This window comes from Ursus maritimus, unplaced genomic scaffold (assembly GCF_017311325.1).
Source record: "Ursus maritimus isolate PB19 unplaced genomic scaffold, ASM1731132v1 scaffold_17, whole genome shotgun sequence".
Taxonomy (NCBI): Eukaryota; Metazoa; Chordata; class Mammalia; order Carnivora; family Ursidae; genus Ursus; species Ursus maritimus.
The window spans coordinates 55,253,430-55,271,722 of NW_024424119.1; the positions used below are offsets into that span (position 1 = coordinate 55,253,430).

The window sequence follows — 18,293 nt, forward strand, 5'->3', positions numbered from 1 at the left end:
TCATAAAATGGAAACGATCTAAATGTCCAATAATAAGGGGTTGTTACATAAAGTATGGCCCATCCACATGACAAAATGCCAAGCAGCCATTGAAAAATGGCGGGTTGTCATGGAAACACGGCCGGGTTTATATTAAGTGAAAAGGGTAGGTTATTTTTTTTAAGGTTTTATTTATTCATTTGACAGAGAGAGACACAGCGAGAGAGGGAACACCAGCAGGAGGAGTGGGTGAGGGAGAAGCAGGCTTCCAGCTGAGCACAGAGCCCAATGCGGGGCTCGATCCCAGGACCCCGGGATCATGACCTACGCTTAACGACTGAGCCACCCAGGTGCCCCAAGGGTAAGTTATTTTTTTAAAGGGCATAAAACATATTTGTTAATGTGTATTTGTGTATATATGATATGTAGAGATAGTTTGTTTAATATATTCTTTCTTTGATTTAATATGTATTCTTCTTTGATTATTAAAGTAATACTTGGTTTTGTAAAATATTTCAATAATTGGAAATGAGACAAGTGAGAATTCCTTTATAACCTGACTGCCCTCCTGTGAACAGTGGCGGTCTCCAGGCAGTAGGATTGTACCTATATTATCTGTATTTATTGAATTTATTTCAGTAAGCATGTAATATGTTGACAATAAGAAAAAAAAGGTAAGGGCATTGGTAAAAGTAAACTGTTTTATAAGCTGGCTGGTTATTTCATGGGTGTGTATTCTATCTCCGCAACTAGACTTCAGGAAGAGATCAATGAAAGCATCGATTCAATGAATGAATGGACTCTGAGAATCCTTGAGAAGTGGGACTGTGTGGTCTATGGTAGGGCCTCATAAAGGGGTGGAGCCTACTTTTCAGCTGTCTGAGAATGTGAATGGGGTCGCCCCACCTTATGGAGGGAGGAGCAGGTCCCAGGCTGAGTGAGCCCCTCACACCATCCTTCCACCGGCCCCCCAGAGTGAGGAACAGAGGTCAGGAGGGCTCATGGGACTCACTTGTGGTCACTAAGCTGGAGGTGGCTGAGCCACGGTGTGAACCTGGGGCTGTCTCACTCCAGAGCCACTCTTAACTACTCCCAGGCCAGAGCCCAGTTGGACTTCATGGACCTCCTCAGCATAGAGCCCACTGTGGCCCTCAGAACCTGCTGGCAGCTCTGACCAGACCAGGATGCTGACACAGGCCTCGGGGTATTAATAGCCCCAATCTGGGCTGGGCTCCTCTTCCCCTCTAGAGGTCAGCCGAGGTCAGGGGCCCCACCCAGGAAGAGTGAGATGAGTGCCCTGGTGGAGAACTGAGCAAGCACACCCAGGTCCCAGCTGTCTGAGGGATCTCTGTCTGGAAGCCCTTATATTCCCCCCCAGGGACTGCTTGGGAGTTGAACCTCCACTCTTTTAGTCTTCTTGGCTGGGGGGGCCTTCACACCTCTGAGCCTCAACATCCTCATCTGTAAAATGGGGGTGGTATCACATCTTCACGGAAAGGTTGGTTATAGAGTGTGAATCAGAGCACATAGCTCAGCACACTGCCCACTATCCACGAGTTCTGAGTTCCTCTCCGTCTGCGTCTGTCCAGGGTCCGGGAGGAGGCAGCACGGCCACCGTTCCTACCCAAGAGGCTAGGACGTCCTCCTCTGTAGCTATGTGGTCTGCATGGGACCCCCTGGAAGAGGAATGCCAGGAAGTCTGCAAGGAATCCTGGACTCAGGGCTCCTGGGGTCTGGCTTCACACCAACAGGTATGCATTGGTCCCAGACTTCGGTGGGGGGTTCTTCTGAGGGGGGCGCCCAGAGGGGAGAGAGGACTGTGCCTTTTTTGTTAAACAGGATCAGTTCCTAACCGATTGGGTGGAAGGCTCACTATGTGGCAGGGACCCTGCTCGGCATTTAACAAACATCATCTCATTGACCTCACGATAGCTTTTGAAAGGTAGACACTATGATTCCCAAGTTACAGGTGGAGAAACCAAGGCCCAGACAGGACAAGTGGCTTGTTCAACATCCTGCAGCTAGTTGGCAGCAGAGCCCAGGTCATCCCCCATCTGTCAGACTCTGGAGCCCACAGCTGGTGCCCTGTGGCCAGAGAGCACTCACCCCACCTCAGGTAGCTTAATGTCCTTGGGAGGCTCTAGACCTGGTGCCTGGCAGGCTGTGGGGTGGGCCCAGGGCTTCACAGGTGGGCTCCGTGGTTGGAAGGGAAGTCACAGCCTCCTGCCTCCATCCCAGCGGGGCAGACAGACAGGCCTTGGCCACCCTGAATTGTGAGATCGTGAGACCAGGGCATTCACTCCCGACTCTTCTGGTCACTCTATACCAGTGGCTTTCCCTTGAACCCAGACCCAGTCAGCCCTGTAAGGGCTGTGGAGACTTTGGGTTCCTCCAGTCACCCGGTGGGAGGGGACAGAGAGGCCTGACTCAAACCCTAAATCCTTGACTGGGCCCTTTGGTCTGCCCTCTTTGGGCTCTCAGCCTCTCTTGTCCTTTTGCACTATGCACCAGCCACATGGTCCTCCTGGACCTCCTGCAGGGTAGGCTCTCCCCTGTCTAGGGCCTCCCACCTGTTCTTCCTTCCTGGGGAAGCCCCCCATGGTTCCCAAGCCAAACCCAGGGCCATGGTTCTGTGATCGTACCCACATCTCTACACCTGCAGTCATTTACATGTAGTTTGTTTAATCCCCCCGAACTGAGCTTCCCAGGGACAGGGACGGACCATTCATTCACGACACGTGCCAGGCCTCTCGCACGGTGCCAGGAGTCTGATAGCCATGGGGCTGCCTGAGGCTGCTGGAGTGCCCCAGTCCTTTGCAAAACTCCAAGCGGCGTAGGCAGCCTCCAAGGGGCAGATCCATTACCAGCCGATCAATTAGCCTTCCCTCTAATGGAAATCAAATCTTACAGATTGCCATTTGATTGGACTCTGATGCATGGAAGCCAAATTCAAGACTGATGAAAAAATAAAAGTAAAACCCCAGCCTGCCAGGTTAATGAAATGTTGTCGCAGAGGGGAGGGGCTGGGCCTGGCCCCAGGGGACCCAAGATGATGCTGTCAGTGACGTCTTTCACTCCGTCTGGTGCCCAGACAAGCCTTTGACCTGGCTTCGCTGTCCCGTCCACGGGACCAGGTCCAAGTGCCCAGGCCAGGGGGACGGGCAGGCCTGGCTCACAGGGGTCTGCACTGCTCAGAGGGAACCTGGTAAAAACAGGGGTTGCTCCAGAGCCCACATCTGGGCCTCTGGCCCGGGGCCCAGCTGAGGCCAGAGCAGCAGGAGGACTACATTTCCCAGAGTCCCCCAAACCCGGGGAATGAGCCATTGGAAGATTTAAATAGCCCAGGCCCGAGGCAGCCAGGCCGCAGCTGTGGACTCGTCTGCCTCCCCAGTGGCTCCATTGGCGCTGGCCCGCATCGGTGGGCTCGATTGGCTGCCCAGCTGGCACTGACGTCCCCTCGGAGCCCGGTGGCAGCCGGAGGTAAACAGCCATGTGCAATCCTCCACTCTATATTTAACAGCTGCTGTGGAGAAGACAAGGAGGCAGGGAGTGGTGATAGCTCCCGGGGCAGCTCCTGTCTTCGGGGACAAGGCCTCATAGCCAGGCTGGCACCGGCCCTCGACGCGTGAACGTCACCATGCCAGCCTCCCAGAGCCGCGCCCGAGCCCGGGACCGCAACAATGTCCTCAACCGGGCTGAGTTCCTGTCCCTGAACCAGCCCCCCAAGGGGGCCCCGGAGCCCCGCAGCTCAGGCAAGAAGGCCCCGGGCCCCTCGGCGCAGCCCCCACCCCCTGGTGATGGGGCCCGCGAGCGGCGCCAGTCACAGCAGCTGCCCGAGGAGGACTGCATGCAGCTGAACCCCTCCTTCAAGGGCATCGCCTTCAACTCCCTGCTGGCCATTGACATCTGCATGTCCAAGCGGCTGGGGGTGTGTGCCGGCCGTGCCGCGTCCTGGGCCAGCGCCCGCTCCATGGTCAAGCTCATTGGCATCACGGGCCACGGCATCCCCTGGATCGGGGGTACCATCCTCTGCCTGGTGAAGAGCAGCACGCTGGCCGGCCAGGAGGTGCTCATGAACCTGCTCCTGGGTGAGTGTGCCCGCCGCCCACCACCCACCCCGCCAGGCCCCTCCACCCCGGCCAGGATGAGTGGGGCCCTCAGAAACCAACTGCAATGATCTAATGGGTTAGGCAGGAAAGGTGTCCCAGAAACAGGCAAGCCTCTAGCTTGGGAAAGAGAGAACCAGGGATGTGCAGCCTGGCACCCCCTCCAAAGTGGGGGCCTCGAGGATGCAGAGGCCCAGCTCTCGGCAAAGTGCACCACTGCCCCAGACGCGACCTGAAGGGAGGGAGTGCTGGAGGCTGTGGCCTTGAGGGAGGCCGTCAGGAGTCTGGTGGGGGTCCTGGAGCGGGGATCCTAGTAAGTATCCTAGATCGGGGTGACTCCCATCCCATGGGTTGGGGTCCTTGAGTTCAGACAGCACTTGTGAGCTGTCCCAATGTCCCTTCTGCTTGGTTCAGGGACCCTGCCTGGGGGCATAGGAGGTCCAGTCTGTGACTCCGCCCACTTGTGGCCGCCTAGGGTCCTTACCTGCTGCTTCCCTAGGTGAGTCGCTGGAGGAGCGGGCCAGGTCCTTGGTTTGTCTTACCATAGTCTCTGCCACCAGCGTCTTTCAGCTCAGCACTGCCCTGTGCCAGGCGCCACATGGGACCCATGTGGAAGTCAGGGCCTCCCCTCCACTCACGGGGTGACACCTGGCCCCCATCCTGCCCACTTCCAGGCACCTCCAGATCCCCAAGGTGCTGGGGGAACCCCGGCTTCCACCCTCCATGCTGGGCCCATGTGGATCCCCTCGGCCCTCCCAGCATGGCCACCATTTTGGGCACAGGCAGGCAGAGGTCTCAGGTTCAGCAAACACTGCGCTCCGGAAAAGGTGTAGGCGGGGCCACTGAGAGCTGCGGTCCTGGAGGAAGGTAGGATAACCTCTGTCTCCCTGCTCAGGTCTCAGAGGGGCTGGGGCTGAACGCTCTGTGGGTGGGACGTAGGGAGGAGGAATGGGTCAGTCGCCTCCTGCACCCTCAATGTTTCTTGTTCTTGTTTTTAAAGTGTTTACGTTACTTGTTATTTCTCGGGAATAGACAGTCCCACGTGACTGGTGCTATTATCACTCCCACTTTACAGATTAAGAAATTGAGGTTCCTATAAATAAACCGACCTGGCCAAGGCTGCAGAGCTCGAGATTTGCGCCGGGTCCGCCTGATACCCAGGCTTGTGCTCTTTCCAGGCGCAGTGCCAGGGGCTTGGGAGCGGGGGGCAGAGCAAGGTGGCTGAGGTGCCGGGGCTTCCAGGGGCAGAACCCTGTACTCATTAGCCAAGGTTACCCTGGGGCTGTGACAGCCCCAGACAGGGCAGAAGTTTGAGAAAGCTGTGTTGGGCGTTAGGTTGTCTGGTGTCCAAGGACAGGGGTGAGAAGGCACCCTTGATCCTCCCTCTCGACCCTGCCCCCTGGACCCCGTCTGCGCAGCCCTCCCTGGATGATGTTGGAGGTGGTGATGCTGGTGTTTATGGTGAGCCCAGCATTACGGAAGGCACACTATCGCTTCTAATCCTCGCACAGCCCCGGGAGGGAGAGGCAGTCATCCTTTCCCTTGTGCAGAGGAGGAAACTGAGGCACAGGGAGGTGGCTTGCCCACGGTCATGCAGCCAGTCAGAGATGGGGCGGGGGTGAGAACTGGGAGCAGCTCTAGCCTGTCAAGAGGAAGTTTCTGGCTCACTCCAGCAACCCACGCCTGTGGGCACAAGGTGTCTTCTTCAGAGGACGAAGGCCAAGATTCGAGATGCCTCCCTTCTTGAGGAAGAATTTATTGAGCTTTATCAAATACTATGCCATGAACATCCCGATTTCATAATTTAAAAATATTTTTGTTGATGTAATAAGATAAATATTAATATACCCACTTTACAGATGAGTTAACTGAGGCTCAGAGGGGTCAAGGGACATGCCCACCCCACACAAGTGTTAGTGGTCAGCCCAGGAACCAAAACCGCATCCTCCAGATGGCAAACCTGTCACCTCCCCACTCACCGTCAGTCTGTAGGCTGAGCATACCACCCAATCCATTCCAGAAGCATGAACTCAGCAAGGAGGTGAAGGGTCATATATGCAGTAAGGGGCAAAGGGTCTGGGGGGACGTTTTCCACCTACCAGCCCGTTTGCTTGGGTATCTAGTTACCAAGACCACGGAGAAATCAGGGCCCAGCACAAGGCGGCCACTCCACAGCAGCTGCTGAGAGCAGGCAGAGAGCTCCATGGGTTCAGCTCACTCTGGGGGGAGGCAGAGCAAGCCCTCCAGTTCCATGGGAGGAAACTCCAGCAAGTAGCCAAGGTGGGTTCTAATCCCACAGCTCTGGCCCACCTGCCAAGGGGGCTGCCTGCGCCATTCTGCACCTGGGGAGAGCAGCCCATCCACTGAGCTCAAACCGCAGGGTTCTGTCTATCCTTCAGTCTTTGGGGGGGGCCAAGGGGGCAGCCTTCAATCCTAGAGCACAGGCTCCAAGGCCAGACTGGGCTCTGTCCGTCCTTCTGTGATCCTTTCTCTCTCTGTGAACTTGGTCAGGCCGGGTCCCATCCTGGAGCCTCAGTTTCCCAAACTGTACATGGGGCTCCAGGGCTTATGGAAAGCTGAGAAAGCACTTGGCACAGGGGTGGCAGGTGAACATCCCCAGTGGGGGTCCAATGACACCCAGTGCCCTGGGATCGGAGACCCCACCTGTACAGTTGGGACCTGGGGTCCCTGCGGCCCCAGAACAGAAAATTCAGGGGCCTTGGGAAATGGGAGCTGTAGCCGAGGGGCCTGGGAGGAGTCCCAGCTGGGCCAGGAGGAAGTTCTCTGCACCGCCCCCCTGCTCCGCGTTCCCTCCCCCAGGGCATGCTGCCCAGACTGGAGAAAAAGCCAAAAGGGATCTGAGCAGCTGGCAAAACCTTGGTCTCCAGAGTCAGCTGGACCTGGGTGCAAATCCTAGCCCTGCTGTGGGAACTCGAGCAAGCGACTTGGCCTCTCTGAGCTTCATTACCCTCATCTGTCAAATAGGTGGCTGGGACACTTCACCGAAGAGCACACATTAGAAGCTTGGCGCGTCCCAATGCCCGTCAGCGCTCATGAACCAGCGGTGACCACATCCTCACCATCACCGGTATCAAAGCAGTCCCAGGCCTGCAGTCTCTAGATGCCTGTGAGATGCCTCGTCCCCTGCCTTGTCCCTCCCCTGCAGCTCTCAGCTTGATGATCCCAAGGGGAGCCACGAGACAGGCGGGACCTAGCCCATCCCGGTTTCTTCGTGGGCCTGTCCTTGGTGGACAACGGCTCCCATGCCCTGTTGCCATGATCTCTTTATTGGGATTTTCCCAATTATGAAAACTATACATTCTTCTTTTTCTATATCATTTTTTAAATTTTTCACTTATTTGAGAGAGCAACAGAGAGAGCACAGACAGGGGTAGGAGCAGAGGGAGAAGCAGAATCCACGCCGAGCAGGGAGCCCCATGCAGGGCTCAGTGCCAGGACCCCAGGACCCCAGGATCATGATGTGAGCAGAAGGCAGACACTTAACCGACAGAGCCACCCACACGCCCCTCTGTATCATTTTTTATTGTGAAAAATAGACATGATACAAAACTTACCATTTTGACCACTTTTAAATCCACGCTTCACAAGCATTAAAAACATTCACCGTGACCATGCCCATCTCCAGAACTTTTTCATCTTCCCAAACCGGAACTCAGCCCCCAGTAAAGACTAACTCCCTATTTCCCCTCCCCCAGACCCTGGCGCCCACCCTTCCACTTCCTGTCTCTATGACCTCGACTTCTCTAGGGACCTCGGAAAAGTGGAATCACACGGTATTTGTCCTTCTGTGTCTGGCTTATTTCACTTTGCCTAATGTCCCGCAGGTTCCTCCATGTCGTAGCAGGTGACAGGATTTCCTTCCTCTTTAAGGCGGAATAATGTTCCACGGTGTGGGTAGACCACACCTTGTCCATCCATCGTCCGTCAGTGGGCACTTGGGTTGCTTCTGCCTTTCGGCTGTTGTGAATAGTGCTGCTGGGAACACAGGTGTGCATACATCTGTTCAAGTCCCTGCTTTCAGGGCTTTGGGATAAATAGAAGTGGAATTGGTGGATTAAATGGTAATCCTATGTTTAATTTTTTGAGGCACCCCCGTACTGTTGCCCATGGCCGCTGCACCGTTTTCCGTTCCCACCAGTAACGCACAGGGGTTGCAGTTTCCCTAGGTCCCTGCCAACGCCTGCTGTTTTCTGGTTTTTGATAATAGCCATCCTAGTGAGTGTGAAAAGTGGTATCTCATGGTTTTGAGTTGCATTTCCTTAATGATTAGTGATGTGGAGCTCCTTTTCATTATACATTCTTACAGTCTGGAAAATGCAAGCATTGTAAGGACAGACGACGAGAAAAGTGAGTGTCTCCCTTAAACCCCCTCCCCAGGAATGACATCCGCTGCATGGGCCCCTGGCCCCATGTGGCACATGCTAACATAGCATCTGTTTCTGGGATGTTTTGCCAGCTCGGCCTCCTCCTCATGGGCAGCAAAGGACCCGCTGGGCTGTGAACGTGCCCTTTGGGATCATGATCTCAGCCCCACATCCCTTCGCCTCAAGCTTGAAGGTTCAGAAACCAGACTGGTCCCTCGGCCTTGCCCTACACCCACCCAGCCTCCTTGTGTAGACCCTCCATATAATCCGTGCTGTCAGCTCTCCCTCGCCACCCACCGGGCCCTGCTCTCAGGGCAGCGTGGTGATGACCATCCCCAAGACTTGCGGAGCCTGTCCCTAACTGATGGCGACCTAGGCTGCCCCCAGCCTTCCCTGCCAGCTCTGCAGGGGGAGAGCAGCCCGCCTCCTTCCCCCACCCCTGCTTCACTTGTCATGTCTCAGTGGGGCTCAGTGAGATGTCAGTCCCTCTGGGGGGCCTTCAGCTGCCCCCTGCCCAGGCACCGTCCTGACAGCTGCCCTTGTGGCCACGAACAATTGTACGGGCTCGTGTCTACACTGCCTGGTGCTCAGCTGAATGAATAGACGTTGCTGTCAGACTCCAATGCCCATAGTTTTGATTTCCTTGTACCCCGACGGTTTTCAGAGATAAGTGGAGCCGGCTTAAGTATCTGGATTCTTCCTTGAGCAATGGAAACCTGTGAAGTTACTTACGAAGCTTCGGAACGTGCTCAGAATCACTCAGGCCAGGGGAGATAGAGACAGGCCAGGGCCACCCTGTCGCCTCCCGGGTGCCTGGGGCTGGGGGCGTGGCTCTGGCTGCCCTCAGGGGCTGCCCAGGTCAGGAGAGGCAGCCGGCATGTGTTCGCGCGTGCGCGCGCACACACACACACACACACACACACACAGCCCAGCGAAGCGGATGTCCCAGTGCTAAGAGACTAGAAGGTTCTCGCCTACTCTCAGGACTCCCCCACCCCCACCCCACCCCTCTGCTCCCTGCGCCCCTCCCTGAGAGCTGCTTCCCGCCGAACCATGCGCTGGTTTTTTTAAATAACTTGTGTGTGCGTGTGCCGAAGTACGGGTAACATCAGCTTACCCCCGAGACCACATTTAAGTGCTAAATTCGGGAGCTGCAAGTGCATTCACGTTGTGTGCAACCATCACCCCACCCACCTCCCAAAGTGACGCTCCGACCCCCCGGTGACCAAGAACTCCTCCTTCACTTACTTCCCTTGGCAGAGTGTCCGCACCCATCCCCCAACTCCTGGTAACCACTGCTTTCTGTGTCTATGAGCTTGTCTATTCTGGGGACCTCATAAAAGTGCAGTCATGCAATATTTGTCCTTTTGTAAAAATAACTTTTTTTTAAAGATGTATTTATTTGAAGGGCGCCTGGGTGGCTCAGTTGGTTAAGCGTCTGACTCTTGATTTCGGCTCAGGTCATGATCTCAGGGTCCTGGGATCGAGCCTTGCCTGTCTCTCTCTCCCTTTGCCCATCCACGCACTCATGTGTGCTCTCTCTCTCTTGCTCCCCACTCTGTCTCAAATAAATAAACAAATCTTAAAAAAAAAAAAAAAGATTCACTTATTTGAGAGAGAGCGAGAGCAGGGAGGGGCAGCGGGAGAGGGAGAGAGAGAATCTCAAGCAGGCTCCACGCCCAGCGCAGAGCCAGAGGCCGAGCTCGACCTCACGCCCCTGAGATCATGACCTGAGTCAAAGCCAAGAGTCGGGCGCTTAGCTGACTGAGCCACCCAGGCGCCCCTGTAAAAATAACTTTTTTAAAATGTGCCCAAGTAATGCTTGCTTGTGGTAAGGAAAAATTTTAATGCAGAATCACAAAAAGACCATGAAAATCACCCTTGTCTTCCCACCTAGAAGCATTCAGTGCTTCCTGTTACCATTCAGTGTGGTGCCGTCCAGACTTTTTTTCTCTGCCTACGAACACATTTACATCTTATTGTATAAGAAAAGTGACCTGCTGTAAATCTTGTTTGGTGCTTATCCTTTCCCACTTAACAAAAAGCCCCACCGCGCTCCCTCGTGGCTGTAAATACACAGCCGCCTCATCGTTGGCCGTGGCCTCCGAGCGCACCGTTGTCTAGACTTGGCCACCATGTGTCCCATCTGTCTCCTACTCAAGGGCACTGGGTTGGTGCGGTTTTCAGTGTTATGAAGAATGCTGCAGCGGCCGTCCTTGACCATGAATCATGGTGCACATCCCTAATTATTTCCCAAGGAGATATTCCTACAGGCGGAAGAGCTGAGTCAAGGGACATGTGTTGTAAAGGCTCTGGGTCTGAGGTCAAATGCCCTTCAGAAAGTTGAGGCCCATTTACACCGCCCCACAGCACTGCGGGCTGGTCCCCCAGCTCCTCAAGAGGCTGGAATAGGGGATGAGAGGCGGGGTCGACCCCCAGGCCAGAAGGGCTGGGACCCCTCCTCCCAGCCTCCACCAGTGAGGGTCACGGCCCACAAACCTGTCCCCGCCACAGCCAACAAAGAGCCCCTGTACAGCTGAGCTTTGCTTCTTCCTGAGTCCACCACCTCCCGCTTCCCACTTCCTACCCAGCCTGATTCCCAATGCTGGAAAGCAGCGAATGCTCCACAGGGGCCATCAGAGGTCATCCCAGCCATTCCCCTGCCTCCAGGCAGACACGCGCACGTGCACACACACACACACACACACACACACGCACAAGCAGCCAGTCACAGGCAGTCGAGACCTCAGGAGCAGCCAATTCCAAATCCCCCATGATAGCTGTTCTTTCCTAAGAAAGCTCTGGTTCCTGCCTCACCCCTGCACCCCTGTGACCCCCCGGTTCCTTGGGCAGCACAGGCCCCCAGTGTCTCTGGGCTGGGGAAGGACAGTGAGCACCAAGGCAGGGTCTCGTCCTGCTCTGAGGCCGGGAGGCTGCCGGGGCAGGAGGGCCTGGGGAATGGCTGTGCTCCCACCTGGGTGTCAGGCGCCTCAGAGTCCTGCTTGCTGAGAGGCTCTGAGCATGGAGATGGCCACCAGGACGGGCATGAGAGGCGGTGAGGGAGGCCAAACCCTGTCCCAGGCACCATTTATGAAGCGCTTCCCGCGAGCAGCCCTCCGAGCAGCCTCCAGGATTTTGTCAGTGAAGGGAGGGAGGCTCTGACAGAGGGACGTGCCAAGGTCATGCAATTCGCAAGCAGTTGACCTTGAAGGTGGCCTCCGATTCTGGAGCCCAGGTGCATGCCCTGGCTGACAGCGGGACGTGGAGGCTGGGGAGGAGGTTACCTGGTCGGCTCCGCTCAGGTCAGCTGTCAGGGGACAGCAGGCTTCGGCTACTCTCCTGCCCCTCGCCCCTGAGCATCCTGCCAGGCCGACCTTCCCCGAGGGGCCCCCCTTGCCTCCCTCCAAGTCCAGGAGGAATGTAGGTCAGGGAACTTAACAGTGCCGTGAGAGCGGAATTCACGGAGGCCTGAGTGATGGCGCCATTTGCTTCTATTTCTGGGGTCTAGATTATGCGCAGACAGTGTCGGAATCACGGTCACAGCGAGGGCTGGCCACAGTGCTGGAGGAGGGGAGAGTCGCCCTGTCTGGGCAGCAGGAGCGGAACTGGGGAGTGGGAGGCCCAGGGGAAGGCCATCCGCCCCGCTGGAGAGCCATCCTGAGTCTTCAGCTTCCCAGCCTCAGCACGGGATGGGACGGCTGCCGTGTGGTGACGGGGAGACCACCGGCCCTTTGCACCTGCAAAGGAACTCTGTTTCAAGTGCTTACCGCCCGCCTGCCGCCTTGGCCAGAAGGCGCTCTGCCAGCCTGGCTTTCCGGCCCCAGGCCCAGCCCTGCCTGACCTACCCAAGAGCTGGAGGTCAAGGGAATGAATGAACAAGGCTTAAGATGGCCAGGACAGCGGGATAGCCAGGCTGGCCCAGCGGTTTCCGAAGGGCATGGGGCAAAGGGGTAGCATCTCTACCTCATTATGGCCTCAAGAGACGGAACTAGCCAGAGATAGCAGCAGTTTCCCAAAGGCCCAGATGCAGGGCTTTTAAGTCGTGGGACACAGGCAGCTCCTGTGGAGGGGGGCGGGCAGGGGAAGACCGCGGGGCCGAGCACCCCCCAGCTTCAGCACAGGGCCGCCTTTGTACTGAGCCTTTGTGTATGCTTTCACTGGGGAAAAAAGGTTCTGCTGTTGCTACAAAATGTGGAGGGTGTGGGTCTAGCTCAGTTCTTGACCTGTGGATCCTGACCACCCATGAGGAGAGCTGGGGCTTGTGGGGAGATTGGAGCACAAGCCCATCTTGCCTCAGCCACCGAATCTGAGCGGGGCCCTGAGCCTGGGGCACCCGCTGTGCAGCCTAGAGGTGCCACCGCTGCTCCCTCCCTCCTGCCTTCCTCTGTGGACACGTCTGCCAGGACTCACACTTGTCTGGGAAGGCAACAACTTGCCGAGTTGATGAGCCCTGGTTTTCTGGCTGAGAAACTTGGTCACAAGTTGGACAGACAACTGTGTCTTCCAGTGGCTGGTGTCCTGTTTGGCTCTATTTCAGGGCCTAATCCTAGTCTACGTTAGCCCCCCAGGCCCTGGCAGCCCACCTGACACCCGGACTGTGGCTGGCCACTGCCCCCCAGCACCAGGGAAGCCCGGGCCCTGGACGCTCTGACTTCTCTTCAGGTGATGGAGGTCTCAGAACCGGGGCCACGAGTCTGACCCTGGTGGGTCCTCACAGAAGGAAACCCTTTTGCCAGTGCCCCTGCTTGATGCCAGCTAGCCGCCAGGGTCAGGCCAGCAGGGACTGAGGGATGATAACAGGCCGTGCCATCGACCAACACACACAGGCTGTGCTAGACGCCTCTTGGGCACTGATGAGCTCACTGTGTCCTGTGACAAGCCCGTTCCAGGCGAGTGGGTCAAGGTCCTGAAAAGTGAAGGGCTTGTCCTTAATTAGTGCAGGAAGAACTTGACCCCACCCATGATCCTGGAAGCTGCAAGTTGAACCCCCACCCCAAGAACTGCCCCCTCCTCCCTGGTCTTCTGCCTCTGCTGCCCCTTGAAGCCGAGAGCCCCAGGGGTCAGCTGCCTCCCTTCAGCTCCCACCTGCCCTGGGGAACTGCAGTCCCTGGTCCCTCTCTCCTGCTGAGACTGTGACCTCCCACAGGCTCCAGGGGCTCACAGCCTGGGCCTGGCCTCCGCCTGGGTCAGTGGGCTGGCTGGCCACACACCTCCCCGGCTGGCCAGCTCCCGGGAACGAGCTGCCGTGGAATTGAGGAGTGGATGCCTGTGGAATGAGGTTCTCTCCCTCCCTGTGGCTCTTCCTCCCTCAGGCCGGTAGGCTCTCTGTCTACTACTTCCTGCTCCTGTCCTCCCTCGCTGGCCAGGCAGCTCCCAAGGTGGGCACACATCAGCCAGCCCTGTGGCTACTGAGAGTGGAAGGGGAGGGGTTCAGGGGTTCAGATCCCAAACCAAGAGACCAGACAGCAGGCAGCAGCCCTGCGGGGTGGGGGATGGGCAGGTAACAAGGAAGGCCAAGAAGTTGTACACTGACCAGTGCAGTGTTCATTTGGAAGCAATCTGAACGTCCCATGCTGGGACCTTGAAATAAACACACCACGGGGCTTCATCTGCCACAGCTGTGGGAGTCGGGGGGCAGGGGTGTGGCCAGACTCTCCAAAGCAGGTTACAGAACCGTGTGCAGAGAGTGGTACAGATGTTATTAAATCTACGTCCTGTCGATGGATAAGGGTCTGGAACGGCGGCGACCTCTGGGGGGCGGGATTGCAGGTGATTTAAAATGTTGCTCTTGTTTTCTAATCTGTAAACTACTGCATCTTTTTTTTCAAAAGTTGGTTGGATTTTTCTCCATGTCTGAGCGAGAGCAGTTGTAGGCCAGCAATTTGGACATCCACTGCGGTTTCCAGAAAAGCTCCGGGTGCCGGGCTGCAGTGAATTACCGCATAGCGGCAGCATTCGTGCTGTGCCGGGCATGTCGGGGGACCAGCTCACCCCAGTTTGCTGGGACGTCCCTGTTTGAGCCCTGAATGTCTTGTGTCCTGGGAAACTGCTCTGTCCCAGGCAAACACGGGATGGCTAGTCACCTGTGCCCGACACCCCCAGGAGGTAGGTGTCTGTGATCTCATCGTCCTGGTGAGAAAAGGTGAATGACTTGCCCGAGGTCGCACAGTCCAGAGGCTCCCCGGGCTGGGACACTCGTGAGGTTGGTTGACACTATGACGCCCGGTCTCCTCTATTATCTGAAGAAGGGCTTCTAGGTGCTGTGATCTGCAGGGGTCTCCAAGGGCCTTTCTAAGGGTGGGGAGGGTTTCCTCGGAGATTGCCCCCCCATTGGCTGTCTGGATGGCGCTGTGATCAGCTGGGTGAAAGCGGAGGCTTGGCACCATGACTTCCTCTAACAGCACAGAGAGACAGGGCACCCCTTCCAAGGCCACACAGCACGGAGTGGGTGGGGGATGGCAGGATGGATGGAGACCCACGTCCTCCCCACCCCCGTGCTCCCAAATGGGAGAAGAGCCCTCTGGCCACTCACAGCAGGCAGTGACTCCCCTGACATCTAAAGACTGCCATTCTGTGCCTGGCCCTGGGCACAAACCCATGAACAAAGTAGCCTCGGCCCCCGCCTCCATGGAAAGATGGTGCAGGAAGGTGGGGGGGAGCCGATGCTCAGGGTCTCACCAGCCAGAGGGTTCCTTGGTGGCAGCCGGGCGAGTGACGTGGAGGGGAGTGGTGTGCTGGGAATGCGCCATTTGGGGCCTGACCTGGAGGCCTGGGAAGACCTCCCTGGGAAGGAGATGTTCATGCCAAGGCCTGAAGGATGAGGGAGAATAAGTCAGTGGGGGAGGGAAAAGGCAGAACCCTCCAGAAAGGAGGAGCCACAGGGGTGAACACTCCCATCTCCTAGGCTTTGTCTTGTCTTCCGTAAAATGGGGGTGATGCAGTTTGGCTGCTGTGGAAACTAGTGTGACAGTCCTTCCCAAAGTGACACAAGTGACACGTAGTGTCACCACAGGATGCGGTGACTCCTCCGTAGGTGGGCACCAAGAACTGGACACAGGCGCCCGACACATAGTCGTACACAAACATTCGTAATGGCCAGGAGGCGCCAGCAGCCCGGATGTCCGCGGACAGATGGACGGAGACACCAGCGGTGCTCGCTCCAGACGGGGGAATAGTATCCAGCCTTAGCAGTGGGGAACGGACGCACCGCGGGGGTGGGCCCCAAGTAGCTGGTGCCAAGTGAAAGCCACGCACGCAAGGCCACGCGGGCAATTCCCTGTCTGCGAAACGTCCACAGGAGGCCAGTCCAGCGAGACAGAATGCAGACAAGCGGCCGCTGGGGCCACGGGGAGGTCGACAGGGACTGGTTGCTTGCCGGGTACCAGACTCCCTTTCGGGATGATCCATGTGTTTTGGGACTGGGTAAAGGGGATGGTTGCCCAGCCCTGTGAACGTACTAAATGCCACTGAGCTATGCGCTTACAAATGGTTCTTCGTTGAAGTGACGTGTATTTCACCTTAACTTTGAAAGAGCAGGGATGGAGGGCGCCCGGGTGGCTCAGTTGGTTCAGCTTCTGACCTTGGTCTCAGCTCGGGTCTTGATCTCAGGGTCATGATTTCAAGCCCCACATTGGGCCCCATGTTGGGTGTGGAGCCTACTTAAAAAATAAAAATAGGGCGCCTGGGTGGCTCAGTCAGCGAAGCGTCTGCCTTTGGCTCAGGTCATGATCCCAGGGTCCTGAGATCGAGTCCTGCATCGGACTCCTTGCTCAGTGGGGGGGCTTGCTTCTCCCTCTCCCTGTGCCCCTTCTGCCCACTCAGACTTGCTTGCTTGCTTGCTCGTGCTCTCAAATAAATAAAATCTTTTTAAAAATAAATAACAAATTAAAAGATAGGGATGGTAATGTGCTGCTCTCAACACGGCAGGGACTTCGGTGAAGTCCTTCGAGAACGATCACCAGCCAGGGTGGTGGGTCAGGCCCTTCGAGGGGCCCACAGGGGCCAGCAATGCTCCCCTAATGACCCACACTCTCATGCAGCACCTTTCCTGAGCACCGTGAACAAACCGGGTCCGAACCCTCATGGAGCACCTGCGGCATCAGGGAAGGGAGCCGAGAGAAATGCTAGGAAAGTGTGTGATGTGTCAGGGCTGAGAGACGCTGTAAGGAGGAAGTCCGGGAGGGGTAGAGAGCTCCAGGGCTTTGGTGAACAGGTGGTCGGGGAGGCACGAGCCAGGGGGGATATCCCAGGGAAGGGTGTTCAGGCTGAGGGAACAGCACGGGCAAAGCTCCGAGGTAGAAACACTAACCCAGGGGTGAGTGTGGCTGGAAGGAAGAAAGCAAGACGGGGTGGGGGCACGGAGCTGGGAGGGGACGCTGACCGACCCTCGGGTCTCTCTCTCTCTCTTGCCCTCAGCTCTGCTCCTGGACATCATGACGGTGGCCGGCGTCCAGAAGCTCATCAAGAGACGTGGCCCGTTCGAGTCGAGCCCCAGCCTCCTGGACTACCTCACCATGGACGTCTACGCCTTCCCCGCCGGGCATGCCAGCCGCGCCGCCATGGTGTCCAAGTTCTTCCTCAGCCACCTGGTGCTGGCGGTGCCCCTGCGCGTCCTGCTGGTGCTCTGGGCCTTCTGCGTGGGCCTGTCTCGCGTGATGATCGGCCGCCACCACATCACCGACGTCATCTCGGGCTTCATCATCGGCTACTTCCAGTTCCGCCTGGTGGAGCTGGTCTGGATGTCCTCCAACACCTGCCAGATGCTCATCTCTGCCTGGTGAGCCCCTGCCTGCGGCTCCAGGACCCGGGATGGCCCAACAGAGGAGGCGGGAGCAGCAGGGTGCCGCGGCGAACCCGCAGCCTCACCGCCCCCATCTCGGTTGGAGGCTGGCGACCTTGGCCGGGCGGCCCCGGGGGGGGGGGGGCGGTGTAGCCAGTGTGGCCGGTAGTGCCGAGCATCCCCGCTCCTCCGCGGAGGCTGCGAGTGTCCTCTCGAGGCGGCGGGGGGCCCGTGGGACAGCCGTGCTTTGCTTCTGCCCTGGAGAAGAGAGGCGAGAACCAAGGTGGCAGGAGCGGGGCCGAGTCTTGTCCTGTCCCTTCGTCATCGTGACTGCTGAGTGCTTGGCCGTGCCTCCCCCCGTGCCGCAGCGCCATGCCTGGCGAGAGACCCCAGCCACCGCCCACCACAGGTGCCACTGCCATTAACGGCCACCGACAGCTTAGGGCAGCACTTTCTGAAGGGCGCCCTGCCAGACGCCGGCCTGCAAGACGCTTTGGAAAGAAAAAAGGTTTTGTGGTCAAATAAATTTGGGGAATGCTGCATACTCTGCCCCATGCTGGCCGTTCACGAGGGCCATTGTTGTCATAAAGGCTCTGACAAGTCCTGTAGAAACGCTTCCCGTCAGACCCGGTTTAATTCCGTGTTTCCTCAACTTATTTGACCACAGACCCCTTTTCTTGAGAAAGAGCTACGAACCCCCAAAGATCTGCAGTCTCCTCAAGCACGTTTTGGGAGATGCTGCCCAGGATCCGGAGGGCCTGAGACGCGAGTGGGCCTCTCCCAGAGCCAGGGGAGACCCAGTGTCGCGTGCCGCCTGCGGAGAGCCCCCTGCCACGGGCATCGGTGCCGCTTTGGCCCCCAGGGGCCGGACTCCATGTGACCTGATAGGTCGTTTCCAAGCAGCCATTACGGATGTGCGTTTCATGCGACAATACAGATGACATGCGTTGGACCCTCTCCCACGTGCTCTCTCGTCCTGTGATGCACGTTTCCGGGCAGGACAATCTCTGTTGACATCCAAGGGTGGGATTCCTTCAGCCCCAG

General features: G+C 57.3%; 1 protein-coding gene across 6 annotated transcripts; it reads left to right on the plus strand.

Moving 5' to 3' along the window:
- Positions 1 to 731: 731 nt before the first annotated feature.
- Positions 732 to 17,602, plus strand: PLPP7 (phospholipid phosphatase 7 (inactive)). 6 transcript variants are annotated; one of them, XM_040632085.1, is made up of 4 exons: positions 732 to 818; positions 1,569 to 1,730; positions 3,500 to 4,067; positions 16,886 to 17,602. In XM_040632085.1, exons 3-4 carry the CDS (start codon positions 3,617 to 3,619, stop codon positions 17,248 to 17,250), a joined length of 816 nt encoding a protein of 271 aa, XP_040488019.1. In that variant the 5' UTR covers positions 732 to 818; positions 1,569 to 1,730; positions 3,500 to 3,616; the 3' UTR covers positions 17,251 to 17,602. The 6 variants fall into 6 exon arrangements, with proteins under 6 accessions (XP_040488019.1, XP_040488021.1, XP_040488020.1 ...); XM_040632087.1 differs by lacking the exons at positions 732 to 818; positions 1,569 to 1,730 and adding exons at positions 4,760 to 4,952; positions 7,071 to 7,173 and having other exon boundaries at positions 3,073 to 4,067; positions 16,886 to 17,040; XM_040632086.1 differs by lacking the exons at positions 732 to 818; positions 1,569 to 1,730 and adding exons at positions 4,760 to 4,952; positions 7,071 to 7,212 and having other exon boundaries at positions 3,073 to 4,067; positions 16,886 to 17,024.
- Positions 17,603 to 18,293: the final 691 nt, after the last annotated feature.